Source organism: Crocodylus siamensis, chromosome 6, assembly GCF_052110815.1.
Source record: "Crocodylus siamensis isolate JL-2025a chromosome 6, ASM5211081v1, whole genome shotgun sequence".
Taxonomy (NCBI): Eukaryota; Metazoa; Chordata; order Crocodylia; family Crocodylidae; genus Crocodylus; species Crocodylus siamensis.
In genome coordinates this window covers 43,896,822-43,909,989 of record NC_143400.1, presented here as the reverse complement: position 1 = coordinate 43,909,989, position 13,168 = coordinate 43,896,822, and the positions used below count along the sequence as shown (strand labels likewise).

Here is a 13,168-nt window from a genome sequence, read left to right as displayed (position 1 = left end):
CCACCAGTGCCCTCAGTGGGGAGGGGCAAGGGCTGCAAGCTTTCCGCAGCAGTAACCTCAGCAGGGGTGGTGGTCCAGATTGGTCTCCGATGCCCGGGTTCTCAGCCTCTCCCCATCCCAGACCCCTCTTCTCCCATTGCTTCCCCGCCACTGGAAGCCCCTCCAGTCTTCCCCCAGACACCTGGGTGTCCCCCTGCCCCCACTTCAAACACCAGGCAGACAATGCCAGACTCAGAAGCCACCTTTATTTGTGCCCCAACACCCAAGTTCTCAGCCTGGGTGTCCGCTTGGCCACCTGGGGTTGCATCCCACATCCCTGCTGGCACAGACAGCGACCCTGCCCTTCTCCACTGGTGCCCCGGCTCTCCTGCAGGACTGGGTTCCCATCCCACATCCAAGGATGAGACAAGCTGCACTCATGATGAAAGTAGTCTGGCGTCAATCGACAGGTGGTCTCTCGGATGCCTGGGTCCCTTCTCCACGCCAGTTGGCCCCAGAAGGTGACAAGGACATGTGGACCCCTCAGTCTTCTCCTACCGATGGATGGAGCCAGGCTGTCCCAGACACCAAGGTTCCTCAGTCCAGACAAGTCCATGCTCCATTGCAGGGGGAGATGCCCCTGCCCAATGCTCTCCAGGTGATTTTCCCTTTCCCAGATGCCTGGGTTCCTGGCTGAGCTTGGGATAAGTCTATTGCCCGCCGCTGTGCAGAGCGTCTCTAGGTGTTCACTAGGCCTGGCCCACCCCAGATGCCTGGATTCCCACCTTCTCCAGAGGTAGCCTCCTCCTCCCAGATGTCTGCATTTCCACACATTGCCCAGAGATGCCCCCACTCTCTCCTCCCAAACACCCAGATTCTCACCTCCCACCTTCTCCCAGACACCTAGGTTGGCATCACCCATCTTCTCCAGATGTTCTCTAGAGGTGGCCTCATCTTCCCAGATGCCAGGGCTTCCCACCCCCTCCCATCTCTGCATGTACTGCAGAGGCCACCCCATGCTTTCTACTGGATACCTGGGTTCCCCTCACCCTACCCCCCTCCTCCAACTCTGCCCACTGCCCCACCCCACACACCAGGATCCCTCAGGAGCGCTCAGCGGCCAGGGGGAAGAGACCAGCGCCAGGGCGGCCGGGGGACCAGCGGCAGCGGTACCAGCCACGGTAGGCCAGGGCCCAGCAGAGGGTGGCGGTGGCAGTACCGGCAGCATGTGGGGCATAGGGCGGCTGCCACAGCAACGTGGCCACCAGCAGGGCTGGCCACAGTGCCAGCAGTGCCACATTGAGTAGGAAAAGGGTATGGAGTGCGGCCCCCGGCCGCAGCCCCCGCGCCAGGCAGCGCCCAAACACACTTGCCTCCTCCAGCACCAGCAGTGGGCAGAAGGTGAGCAGGAAGGCAGGCGCTGAGGGGGCAAAGCCAGCCCAGCGGTGCCCGCCTGCGCTGCAGGCTGCCTTGGAGGGCAGCGCATTCACCAGATGCCCACCAGGCACCGGGTCGTAGCAGTGGCCTGTCAGGTCCTCGGCCAGGGCAAAGGCAGCTCGGGCACCTACCCAGAGCCCTGTGCCCACAGCCAATCGGCACAGTGGGCGCAGCGCTGCACCCACCCATCCTGCTGCACCTGCCACCAGCGGCAGCAGCAGCCCTGCCACCAGCAGGCTGGTCCAGCCCCAGGCCGATGCCACCAGCTTCCTGTGGACAGGAGGAGGCAGAGATGAGGGGGGCACCTAGGCTCTGTCACCCACTCCTGTTCCAGCGCCTTCCTGTGCTCATTTCCCTCCATCCCCAAATGCCCCATGCCCTGGACCTCTCCACACAACCCCATCCCCCGTCTGTCCCCATCCCTCCCCCTTGAGATCCCAGGGCCCCCCAGACCTCAAGCCCAGTCCCCAACACCCCAGTAACTCCTGCTCTCCCACTCACTGTGCCCTGAGCCCCAACCCCAAGTCCTACCTCAGATGTCCCCTCACCCAGTCCCCTCCCCTCCCAGATACAGACCACAGTCCCTCCCCTGACCCTCAGAGCCCCCAGTTCCCCCATATCCAGCCAACCCAGCACCCAAACTCCCCCCCACGGATCCTCCCTTGCCATCTCAAGACCTCAAAACCCCACTCTCCCCCTCCCCGCCCCCCAGCCCTGAGCCCAGAAGCACCTGCCAGGGGACTCACACATGGAAGAAGTTGCGGGGGTTGGCGAAGACGGCATGGGGGCTAACGTAAAGCCGCAGCAGGGGCGCCAGCAGCACCAGCAGCGCAAGTCCGGCATGGTAGGCCCGGCGCGTTCCCGGCAGCGCCAGCACCCAGGCAGCCTGCTCCCCAGCCAGCCTCAGCAGCCCCTCACCCAAGCCCCCTGCCAGCCCCAGTGCCCGCCGCGCCAGCCCCCACACCTCCCAGGCCCCCATGGCACCACACTGACGGGCACAGCCTGGCCTGGCCAAAGACAGCCGCGGGGCCTGGCCTAAAAGTGACAGGTGGCAGCTGCTGGCTGATCCCAGGGGCCTGCGAGGGGGTGCAGGCAATACGATTGGAGGGGGGCAGAAGGGAACCTGGGGGGGTAAGTGAAGAGTATTAGCTCCTGCAGAATGGGTCAAGGGAAAGAGGGGCTTCCCCCCCAAATCAAGGGGCGCAGAGACACGTCTAGAGAGGTTTATTCTCAACACAGACAGCAGGTGACACAGACAACCCCCGTGTGGCACGGGGCAGAAGGTGGGGGGGGGACACAGAGCCCCCCCCCCCCGCAATCCCCTATGCCTGCCCCTTCCATGCACGGGGGACCCGCATGGGACTGAGAATATGGGAGACACCCCTACACACTTCCCAGCCTTTAAAAAACAAGAGGGCATCCCCCCACTAGCAGAGAATATACAGCCTCCCTTCCCCATGGAGGGGGGGAAGACAGAAGCACCCCTCCAAAAATACCAGCCCCCCAAATCAGAGAGGCAAAGCCAGGGACTCACCAAAGACCGACCCAAACCCAGAGACCACCCCTCCCCCACAGCAGTTGGGGGGGAGGGAACAGCTGACAGGGGAGTTTAGTATGTGGGAGTGGAGGGGAGGTCAAGGACAGGCAGAGAAGAGGACCTAGATCTAGTTCTCCTCCCCCTGCCCGGAGCCAGCCAGCGGCCCCCACTCCCTCATGTCAGGGCTAGCACTGTCAGGAAGGCAAAGCTCCCCGACTCACTGCTGCACAAGCTGGCATCCCCGCCACGGGCAGGGAGACCCTGCCTGCCAGCCCTGTACCACCCCAGCACCAACTGCCTCTGCCCACGAAAAGCAAAGCCCTGGCTCCACAAAGGGGGAAGCCCCACCCAAGGGTCCCTGCCCCTAATGAGGGGTGGGGGGGGGGATGGATTGCATCGCCAGAGTCTCTCCTGTGAGGGGGGGCACAATCAAGGTGCGCTATTGGCTGGAGGAGCGGGGTGTGGCCCGGGGGGGGTTGGGGGCCCCGGGGGGGCTCCCCGGGTCCCTGAGGTCATCCTCGTAGTACTCAGCCTGGCGGTGCTCCCAGACTCGCAGGCTCCCGTCCCACTGCAGGAAGAAACGGGTGGGGGGGGCCATTAGAGCACCCCCTGCTGGACCCAGCTGGAGAATACCTCCCCCCTCTTCAATGCTGCCAGGCCCCAGATCTGCACCCCGCCCCCCCTCCCCCCTGCTGGATCCTGGCCCACTCACCGAGCTGCTCACGATCTTCTCCTCATAGGGGTGCCAGCTGACGTCCCGCACACAGGCCTTGTGATTGGTCAGCTTCTTGATAATGCGTCCCGTCAGGAGGCTGTACACTGCGGGGGGACCGAGTTGGAATAAATGGTTACCTTCCCCCCACATTAGCTGTGCAGAATGGTATTTCCCAAGCCCCCCAACAGTGGTATGTGCCACTCCCTCCCTATTGCCCCAAGCCCAGTTAGAATGAAACTTCCTACTGGAACCTCCCCCACCTCGCAATGGGAGCACTGGTATAATTCCAGTCTGGACTTGGCCCAATGGGAAGGCCCATCCTGCCCATTACACCCCCTCTGAACCCAGTGGTAGTCCAAAGCACTAGGACACAATTGGGTTTGGACACAATGGTACAGCCCAAACCTGACCTCAGGATGCAATGGTACTGCCTGCCCCATAGCCCTGCCCTTGCATCCTGAAGCCTCTCCACTTTTACACTGGCTGCTAGGGAAGGAGCAAAGGCTCTGCCTTACCTCATCATCACACAGGCAATGGCCCAGTCTACTTCATGGAACCCCAGCCCCCAATTCCATCCCGATTTGGCCATGCCCCTGTCCCCACCACTGCCCCACCCATTTCTAGTTCTGCCCACATCCCAGTGTAGCCCCACCCCCAAGCAACTCACCCACCACCTTGCCAGTGGAGCAGCCGCTGTAAATGTATTGGCTGCCGGTGCTGTAGGGTGGGGAGAAGCGGCAGCGAATCAGGGTATGCAGCACCCCATGGCCTCTGTAGGTCATCAGGGAGCTGTCGCCTGGGAGCTTCCCCTTGCGCCAAGCTGCCGGAGACCAGCTGCGTTAGAGCCTGCCCCACAGAGGTGGGACTTCCTACCAGGGGAGGCAGGACTTCCCACTTTTCCCCTCTTGGCAGGAGGCGGGACTTCCTGATTTGCCCACAGAACCTCCTCTTATGCTGCATTCTTCCTACCCCCTTCTCCACCCTACCTGCACTCCACTTCCTGTCCCCACCACCCAACATCCACCTCCCGGGCACCCTACTTCCTGTCCCAACTAATCCTGCAGCGACCTCGCTTCCTGTTCTTTGCCATGCCCCCACCTAGTTTTCCATCCTGTCCTTCCCAGCTATTCTACATCCTATTCCCCAACGCAGGCTAACTGTCTTCCAACAAGTAGGCTCGTCTTCTACTTCCTGTCCCCCTGCTCCTGACCTCTTTTGGGCACCTGCTGCCACCGGTAGTCCCAGTTCTGCTGGGTGACAGCTTGGCGGGATGCCTCCATGGCCTCACGCCCCGAGAACTTCCGGATGTCCCACAGCTTGATGGTCTGGTCTTTGGAGTTGGAGATCAGGTACCGAGCATCCCCCTAGGCAAAGGAGATTGCGCTGGTCCTGTACCACCCCCTGGGGGCAAGGCATTATCCTGCTTCTCCCATTTCCATATAGCACCCCGCCGCCCCCCTGCAGGGCTCACCTTGCTGTCGATGAAGGTGATGCCATCCTGGTGCCCAGCCAACATGCCCACGGGCTTAGGGTCGTCCTCTCGCATAGTGCGCCGATCCCACACCTTGCAGATGGCATCGTCACCCCCCGAAAAGAGGATGTGGGAGCTGGCATCGGCAAAGGCCACGGCATTCACATCATCCTCATGTGACTCGATCTGGGGGGGGCGGGGGGGAAAGTGGTAGAGGGAGTGGGGCCATTGTGGGTATTCTCCCAGAATCCTCTCTGGTCTGGGTCATAGATACAGGCACCCATTATAGCAACCTGCTTAACACTGTGGGTAGTTTCCCTCCCAAAATCCTCTCTGTTCTTGCTCAATAGCATGCATGTGCCTACCTGCTTGGAATTGTGGGTAATCTCCTGGAATGCACACCCCTCTCATCAGGAGGCTTGGTATTGTAGGTAAATGCTATCCCAAAATGCTCTGTTCTAGCCTATGGGCATTCATTGTCACAATCTGCTTGGAATTATGGGTACTGTCTCTCAGAATCCTCTGCTCTCACCTGAAGGCACCCATTTCCCAGAATGCCAAGAGGTCAAAGGCAATCTACCTCCCAGAATCCTCTTTACTTTAGCATGAGAGCACCTCTTGTACCTACTATGCCAAAGGAGGAGGCACATCGCCCACCCCAAATCCACCCCACTCTTGTCCTAGGGCTTGGTACACCAAGTGACATCCCTAAATTCTCTGTCCTCACCTACAAATATGGCATCACGGGTATCCCCTTCCTAGAGTCCTCTGTGTTCCAGCTGGAGGGCACCCACTGCCACTACTTCCTAGCCACTGTGGGTAACCCATCTCTCCCAGAATCCTCTCTGCCCTTGCCACCACCTGGGCTATATACCTTGAGGGTCCGCCTGTTCTGCTCACGGTCGAAGACGTACACACAGCCGTCATTGGCTCTGGAGAGGAAGATGGACTTGTCAGGAAGGGGGCTGGAGATGTCTGGCCAGAGCTATCCCAGAATCCTCTCTGCTCTCAGCAGAGGTGCATCTAGGTTTCCATGACATTGTGGGTGAGAACCAGATATGGTGTAGGCCATGAAATCCACATTCTCTGTTTCTGCTCACTTTGTGGTTGAAAGAACCAGGCAGGACTGCCTTGTGCAGGCTACACAATCTCAGAATCCTCTCTGCTTTTAGCCATGTTGCCTCAAGAGAACCATGGCATTGTAGGTAAGAACCAAGTGGCACTGTGTGGTGCTGGACCATGGAGCCCCCAGATCCCCTAGTGTTATCTGAGAAGTTTGGGTTTCACTGCATCACAGCTAGGAGCTGTCTGGCACCAGGCAGGACTGGACAGACTCCAACTGGAAGAGGTGGTCACTTACCCCCCGAGGACCTCCCGTCCATCTGAAGATACCGTGAGAGAGAAGACAGCAAATCGTCTCTCATCCGGCCTGAAGGAGAAGGTCAATTAGACATAGCGTCTCCTCAACCCCCCTGACCAAGATGCCTGCCCATCTGGTTACCTCAGACCAAGATGGCCACCCCCACTAAGTCACCTCAGCCCAAGATGGCTACCACCCTCCACGACCTCCCTAATCACCTCAGAACAAGATGCCCACCCCCTCTCAGTTCCCTCAGCCCAAGTCTGTTCCCTCCCAGAACCCCAGTCACCTTAGCCCAAGATGTCTGTCCCCTCCTATTCCCCTGATACCTCACAGCCCAAGAAGGCCATTTCCACCAACCTGCCCCCAGTTAGAATCATAGAAAGTTAGGGTTGGAAGGAGGTCACATCTAGCCCAACTCCCTGCTCAAAGCAGGATTGTCCCCAAAAAACTCCAAGGATGGAGATTCCACAACCTCTCTGGGTAGTGCTCCAGTCTTTTACTAATCTTCGTAAAGTTTTTTCCAATATCTAACCTCAACTTTCCTTGCTGTAACTGGAGCCCATTGCTCCTTGTTCTGTCATCTGCCACCACTGAGAACAGTCCAGCTCCATCCTCTTTGAAGGCTGCTGCCCACCCTGCAGGTGGTTGAAGGCTGCTATTAAATCCTCCCCCCCTCAGTCTTCTCTTTTCCAGATTAAATAAGCCCAGTTCCTGCAGCCTCTCCTCATAAGTCATGTCCCCCAGCCCCTGAACCATTTTTGTTGCCCTCCACTGGACTCCAATGTGTTTGCATCCTTTCTGCAGTGGAGGGACCAAAACTGGACACAGGACTTCAGATGTGGCCTCACCAGTACCCAGGAGAGGGGAAGAATCACTTCTACTAATACAATGCAGCCCAGGATGCCATTAGCCTTCTTGGCTACAAGGGCACATTGCTGGCTCATATTCAGCTTACTGTCCACTAACCCCCAGGTCCTTTTTTGCAGAGCTGCTGCCCAGCCAGTCAGTCCCCAGGCTATATCGGTGCATGGGACTGTTTCATCCTAAGCGCAGGACTTTGCACTTGTCCTTGTTGAACCTCATGACATTAATTTTGGCCCAATTCTCCAATTTGTGTAGGTCACTCTGAGCCCTAGCCCTACACTCCAGCGTACCCCCCCCCAGCTTGGTGTCATCCGCAAACTTGCTGAGGGTGCACTCTTTGCCATCTTCCAGGTTGTTGATGAAGATACTGAACAAGACCAGCCCCAGGACTGACCCCTGGGACACTCCCCTTGATACCAGCTGCCATCTTGAAATCAAACTATTGATTACTATTACCCTCTGAGCCCAACAATCCAACCAGTTTTCTATCCACCATTCTGTCCATCCATCCAATCTGGACTTCTTCAGCTTATTTGCAAGAATTCCATGGGAGATCATATCAGAAGCCTTGCTAAAATAAAGGTATGTTACGTTCACTGGTCTCCCCATATCCACAGAGCCAGTCATCTCATCACAGAAGGCAATCAGGTTCATCAGGCATTACTTGCCCCTGGTGGATCTGTGCTGACTGTTCCTAATCACCTTCTCCTTCAGGTGCTTAGAAATGGATTCCTTGAGGATCTGCTCCATGATTTATCCAGGGACTGAGGTAAGGCTGATTGGTCTGTATTTCCCCAGATCTTTCGCCTTCCTTTTCTTAAAGATTGGCAGTAGATATGCCCTTTTCCAACTGTCCAGGACCTCTTCCAATTGCCACAAGTGTTCAAAGATAATGGCCAGCAGCTCTGCAATCGTATCAGCCAACTCCCTCAGCACCCTCGGGTGCATCCCATCTGATCACATGTCCAGCTTGTCCAAACAGTCCCCAACCTTCTCTTTCACCACTGAAGGTTGCTCACCTCCTCCCTAAATTGTGCTGCCCAGCACAGTAGTCTGGGAGCTGGCTTTGCCTGTGAAGACTGAGGTGAAGAAGGCATCAATTACTTCAGCCTTTTCCGCATCCTCTGTCAGTACGCTGCCTCCCCTGTTCAGTAAGGGACCCACGCTATTCCCAATTTTCCTCTTGTTGCAGATATATTTGTAGAAACCCTTCTTGTTACCCTCCATGTCCCTGGCTAGCTGCAACTCCAGTTGCACTTTGGCCTTCCTGATTTCATCTCTGCATGCCCAAGCAATACTCTTACACTCCGCCCTAGTCATTTGCCCAAGTTTCTACTTCTTATAAGCTTCCTTTTTGTGATTTAGCTTACTGAAGAGTTCCCTACCAAGCCAAGCTGGTCTTCTGCCATACTTGCTGCTCTTCTTGCACATTGGGATGGTTTGTTCCTATGCCCTCAGTAATGTTCCTTTCAACTACAGCCAGCTCTCCTGGACACCCCTCACCCTCAGCCTGGCTTCCCAGGGGTTCCTGCCCATGGAGTTGCCTGAGCGAGTCAAAGTCTGCTTTTCAGAAGCCCAGGGTCCTTACTCTGCTGGTCTCCATCCTTCCTTTCCTCAGCCCAAGCTCACTGCTCCCATAGCCCCTGCCCAGTCATATCAGTCCAAGATGACTATCCCTCCAGTACCTCAGGTCCAGTGCTGTGTGGTTGTCTCCATCCCCATAGATGTTACAGATGTGAACTGGGAGGGAAAACAAGAGAGGGGCTGGGGTGAGCACCACCAACCTGGGGAGTAGGGGCAATGGTGATGGTGGTGCCCATAGGGCCCCGATGAGCCACACTCACTGTAGTCAGACCAGCTGGAGTAGAGGAAGTGGCCACCATCGGGGGTGAAGGCCACGTCCAAGATGCTCCAGCCCACATCCCGCGCCTTGATGCTCCGGAACTTCCGGAAGGCTCCGTAGCGGCAGTCATACAGGCGAATCGTCTGGTCTGAGGGAAGGAGGGAGGCTGCTGAGATGGCTCCTACTTACAAGGCCAAGCACTTGGGGGGTGCCTCTATACTCACAAGACTGAGTGGCAGGGGACTGCTGGGATGTCCCCTGCCCACAAGGCTTAGCAGGGCACCCCTTTACCCATGAGGCCAAGTGGCCAGGAGACCTGGGGAAAGCAGAAGACTGTGGGCTGCCCATTACCCACAATGATTAAGAGTGGCAGAAACTCAGTACCCACAATGCTGAGTGAGGGGGCTGCCTGAGGCAGAAAGAGAGGGATAGCAGGGTGCCCCGGGCTGGGGGATACCCCTGACCTACCAGACCTAACAGCAGGGGGGAGGGAGGGGAAGAAGAGCCCCTTTACCTATGGAGCCGAGAAGCAGGGCTGCCCCAGGCAATTAAAGGAGGACTGTGGGACACCCCTTCCCCACAATGGACTTGCAGGTGGCCTCCCACACCTTTACCTTGACAAGCTGACATGAAGAGCTGCCCATCGCTGGAGTAGACCCCACAGAAGGCCTTCTGGGAGTAGGTGTCTGTGAAGGCCAGGTGGTTGGGCAGGAAGCTGGCGGTATAGTGGGGGGGGGGGGTGCGGGTCAGAATGGGGCCTCCTACTGCCCTACACTTTCCAGCTCCACCCCCCCACATGTCTTCCCACTACCCCTGTGCCCCCCATACTCACTGTGACATCACACGGGAGCACTCGCCTGAGGAGAAGCTGCCACTGTGGCACATGCCCCGCTCCCTCTGGGGAAGAGACCAAGGCAGGGTGAGGACCCAGGTTTCCAGGAACAGCCATTCTCCCTCCCCACAACACTTTGCTCTGAATGCAACAGACCTGACAGAGACCTGCAGACAGAACCCTGGGATCCAGGGTCCCAGACTATCTGCTCTAAACCACGAGCCCCCACTTCTCCCAGGGTACAGAGAAAACCCAGGTGTCTAGGCTCCCACCCACTAGACCTGCCCCCTCCCCCAAGCTGGGACAAGATCCAGGCTCCCAGGCCCCTTGCTCCAAGTCACACGTCTCCAGTCCCTTCCCAGGCCACAGAGAGAACCCAGGTGTCTAGAGCAGGGGTGGGCAAAATGCGTCCTGCCAGGCCATTCTATCCGGCCTGTGGGGCCCCTAACAAATTTAGAAAATTAATATTCATCTGCCCCTAGCTGCCTGTCATGCGGCCCTCAGTGGCTTACCAAAATTCAGTAAGCAGTCCTCTGCTCGAAATAATGGCCCGCCCCTGGTCTACAGCCTTTCCTGGCTTCACCCTCTAGACCTGCCCCTACTCCCCCCACTCCCAAAACTAGGAGAGAACTTAGGCATCCAGGCTCCCAGCCATCTCCAACCTACTGAACCCCACCCCACTCCCAGAAAGCAGTCCCTGCTTGCTCTATACACAACAGACTTCTTAGGGGCTAGGGATAAAACTCAGGTGGCTCAGCCCCCCTGCTCAAACCCACCAGACTCCATTCCCTGCCCAGAGCTGAGACAAAACTCAGGTGCGCTTGCTGCCAGCCCCTGAGCCCCTGCCCTGGGGAGCGTACCTGGGAGAGGAGGCGGGGCAGGTTGTGCTCAGCCTGCCCAGGCCCCAGTTTGCCCACAGCCAGCTCCAGCTGTGTCTTAAGCTCATTTTTCTCCAGCTCACGGGTGTCGGGGGTGGAGTCCACTGCAGGAGGGGGAAGGACACTGAGAGGGAACCCAGGCATCTGGGGTCCCAGCCCCCACCTCCCTCCCCCGAGCAAGGACAGAGCCCCGGTGTCCAGGCTTACCAGGGGGGTTGTAGCGGTCTCCGAGTCGCCCCTCCCAGGCGCAGTCGTTGTCGTCGTCTGAGTCTGACAGGTTCTGGACCACCTGGATGTTGGTGGGGCCCCCACCCTGCACCAGCCGCACCTGACCCCTGGGGTGGGGGGCACACACACAGCTTTGGTCAGGATCCCTGGGACAGCCCAGGAGTCCTGCCCAGGATAAGAGAAAAGTCAGGGTGGCGGGGGGGGGCATTAAATTCACCATGGGAAATAAAAGCTCTATTTGCCCTGATATCACCTCCCAATTGCCCCTGTAAGCCAAGCCAGTTCCCACCAAATTTTCATCCCGAGACACCCCCCTGCCAGTTGACAGGACTCCCCCAGACAGCAAAGGCCCTTGCCTCATGCCCCACCCATAGGTTAGACCTGGCACCCCCTGGAGGGGAGAGCTCCCTGCCTCAGACCCAAGGTAAAAGGGTGCTGGGCCCGCAGTGGGGGCAAGTTACCTGCGCAGGAGATATGCCAGTACCTGGGCCAGGTCCACATCCTCGTCCTCCTCCTCCTCCTCGGAGCCCCGCGGGGTCCAGCCATCCCGGGCGTCTCGGCCCCCGGTGCCTGCGCTGCTGCTACTGTGCGAGCCCATGCTTAGGGCATCCTCCAGAGCTGGGTCAGGGTGGCTGCCCTCTTGGCTCTGTCAACCAGGGATCGGGACCCCCTGAAAGGAGAAACCTGAGCCACCAATCGAAAGGTGGGATATTCAATGGGCATTCTTGCCCCACCGCCTCCGTATGCCACGACCACCTGCCAATTAGAACTTGCAATACATGGGGGTGGCTTTGCCCTCTCTGGTATGCCACAGCTACCTGCCAATCAGAGCTCCTGATACTCAGAGGTGGCACTGCCCTACCAGTATACCTCAGCCCCCACCAATCAGAGCTCTCAAAACTCAGAAGGTAGCCTTACCCTCTTTGGTATACAGCTACCCACTAATCAGAGCTCTCAATACTTAGGGCAGCATTTCCCCCTTCAATATACCACAACCACTCACCAATCAGAGCTGTTGATATACAGAAGGCAACACTATCCCTCTCTGTATACCACAGTTCCCAGCCAATCAGAGCTCCCTATACTCATACACCCTCTTCATTGCCCAGCTCCCAATCAATAGAAGCTTGTCCAGGGCTCCCCACTGTGCCCACCAATCACTGGCCTCCATACTGAATAGTCCCACCAATAAGGATCCCGCTTAATTGAGGGACTCTGTTGCTCAGAGCATCCTGGGGGACAGGGATTGTCACTGCACCACAGTGCCCTTTACTCAAAACACCACTCTTGCTCCCCCCACCCTTCCAATCATTATGAGCACCCTCGACCTCTGCAGCCAATCAGAGTCCAGCATAGTAAAAGGCCAGCTTTGCCTCTCAGGAGAACACCAATCAGCTCCCTCCCTGAACTCACTACACCAATCAGGGCCTTCTAAGGCCCCCCAGAGACGGGCCCACCAATCAGGCACCTCCCTTGCCGCGCCCTACCAATCAGCACGCCACTTAGTTCGGGGACACTCTGGCTCCCCCTGAAGACGCGTGCTCCCCTCCTCCATGCACCAATCAGAGCCCTCCTAGGCCCCCAGCCCCGCCGGCTTCCAGCGCCCCGCTCCCCTACTGTCCCACTCCCGCCGGGCGCCGGCCAATCAGAAGAGGCCCGAGCACCTCCCACTCCAAACTCGCACAGAACCCTCCTCACCTGCCAGCGGTCGCGGCGAGGCCTTGTTTACATCGTGGGGTGCTGGCAGCTTGCGACTGCAGGGCAGGGCGGGGCTAGCGCTGCCGCCCCACATTGGCTGCTCACGGGTCACCCCGCCCCGCCCCGCGTGGGGCAGTCGGCTTTAGCTATCCCCGAGTGCTGATTGGTCTGTCTTGTGGGCGGGACTCAGAGGAAGGGCGGTGTCCTATTCGGGTCTGTGATTGGACAGCGACTGACAGCTGAGACTGGCTTTGCCACACCGGTTGGCCGGTGGATCGTGGGGGCGGGGCTCGGGGAAGATGATTGGTCAGGGTGTAGCAATG

At 58.2% G+C, this 13,168-nt stretch overlaps 2 protein-coding genes across 5 annotated transcripts; both read right to left on the bottom strand.

The window, feature by feature from the left end:
• Window positions 1–230: 230 nt before the first annotated feature.
• On the bottom strand, window positions 231–2,875 carry FITM1 (fat storage inducing transmembrane protein 1). 3 transcript variants are annotated; one of them, XM_090055330.1, is made up of 3 exons: window positions 2,163–2,875; window positions 1,353–1,686; window positions 231–533 (listed from the first exon to the last, which is right to left on the bottom strand). In XM_090055330.1, exons 1-3 carry the CDS (start codon window positions 2,873–2,875, stop codon window positions 417–419), a joined length of 1,164 nt encoding a protein of 387 aa, XP_089911456.1. In that variant the 3' UTR covers window positions 231–416. The 3 variants fall into 3 exon arrangements, with proteins under 3 accessions (XP_089911456.1, XP_089911455.1, XP_089911458.1); XM_090055329.1 differs by having other exon boundaries at window positions 231–1,686; XM_090055332.1 differs by having other exon boundaries at window positions 231–1,686; window positions 2,147–2,477.
• Window positions 2,626–13,003, bottom strand: DCAF11 (DDB1 and CUL4 associated factor 11). Of its 2 annotated transcripts, none has more exons than XM_090055328.1 (15): window positions 12,846–13,003; window positions 11,609–11,817; window positions 11,127–11,254; window positions 10,902–11,023; window positions 10,042–10,106; window positions 9,824–9,924; window positions 9,211–9,357; window positions 9,052–9,106; window positions 6,500–6,568; window positions 6,014–6,071; window positions 5,140–5,325; window positions 4,879–5,032; window positions 4,336–4,488; window positions 3,666–3,772; window positions 2,626–3,521 (listed from the first exon to the last, which is right to left on the bottom strand). In XM_090055328.1, exons 2-15 carry the CDS (start codon window positions 11,743–11,745, stop codon window positions 3,393–3,395), a joined length of 1,611 nt encoding a protein of 536 aa, XP_089911454.1. In that variant the 5' UTR covers window positions 11,746–11,817; window positions 12,846–13,003; the 3' UTR covers window positions 2,626–3,392. The 2 variants fall into 2 exon arrangements, with proteins under 2 accessions (XP_089911454.1, XP_089911453.1); XM_090055327.1 differs by having other exon boundaries at window positions 11,609–11,831; window positions 12,846–13,000.
• Window positions 13,004–13,168: the final 165 nt, after the last annotated feature.

Bases quoted from the DNA above. Each gene is read 5' to 3' on its own strand.
- FITM1 (XM_090055329.1), bottom strand. From the start codon at position 2,875: ATGGGGAAGGGAGGCTGTATATTCTCTGCTAGTGGGGGGATGCCCTCT. The intron at 1,687-2,162 runs GTGAGTCCCCTG...TCCTGTCCACAG, and splicing joins CCCCGCAACTTCTTCCATGT to GAAGCTGGTGGCATCGGCCT.
- DCAF11 (XM_090055328.1), bottom strand. From the start codon at position 11,745: ATGGGCTCGCACAGTAGCAGCAGCGCAGGCACCGGGGGCCGAGACGCC. The intron at 9,107-9,210 runs GTGAGTGTGGCT...TTTCCCTCCCAG, and splicing joins CTCCAGCTGGTCTGACTACA to TTCACATCTGTAACATCTAT. The intron at 3,522-3,665 runs GTGAGTGGGCCA...TTCTTCCTGCAG, and splicing joins AGAAGATCGTGAGCAGCTCG to TGGGACGGGAGCCTGCGAGT.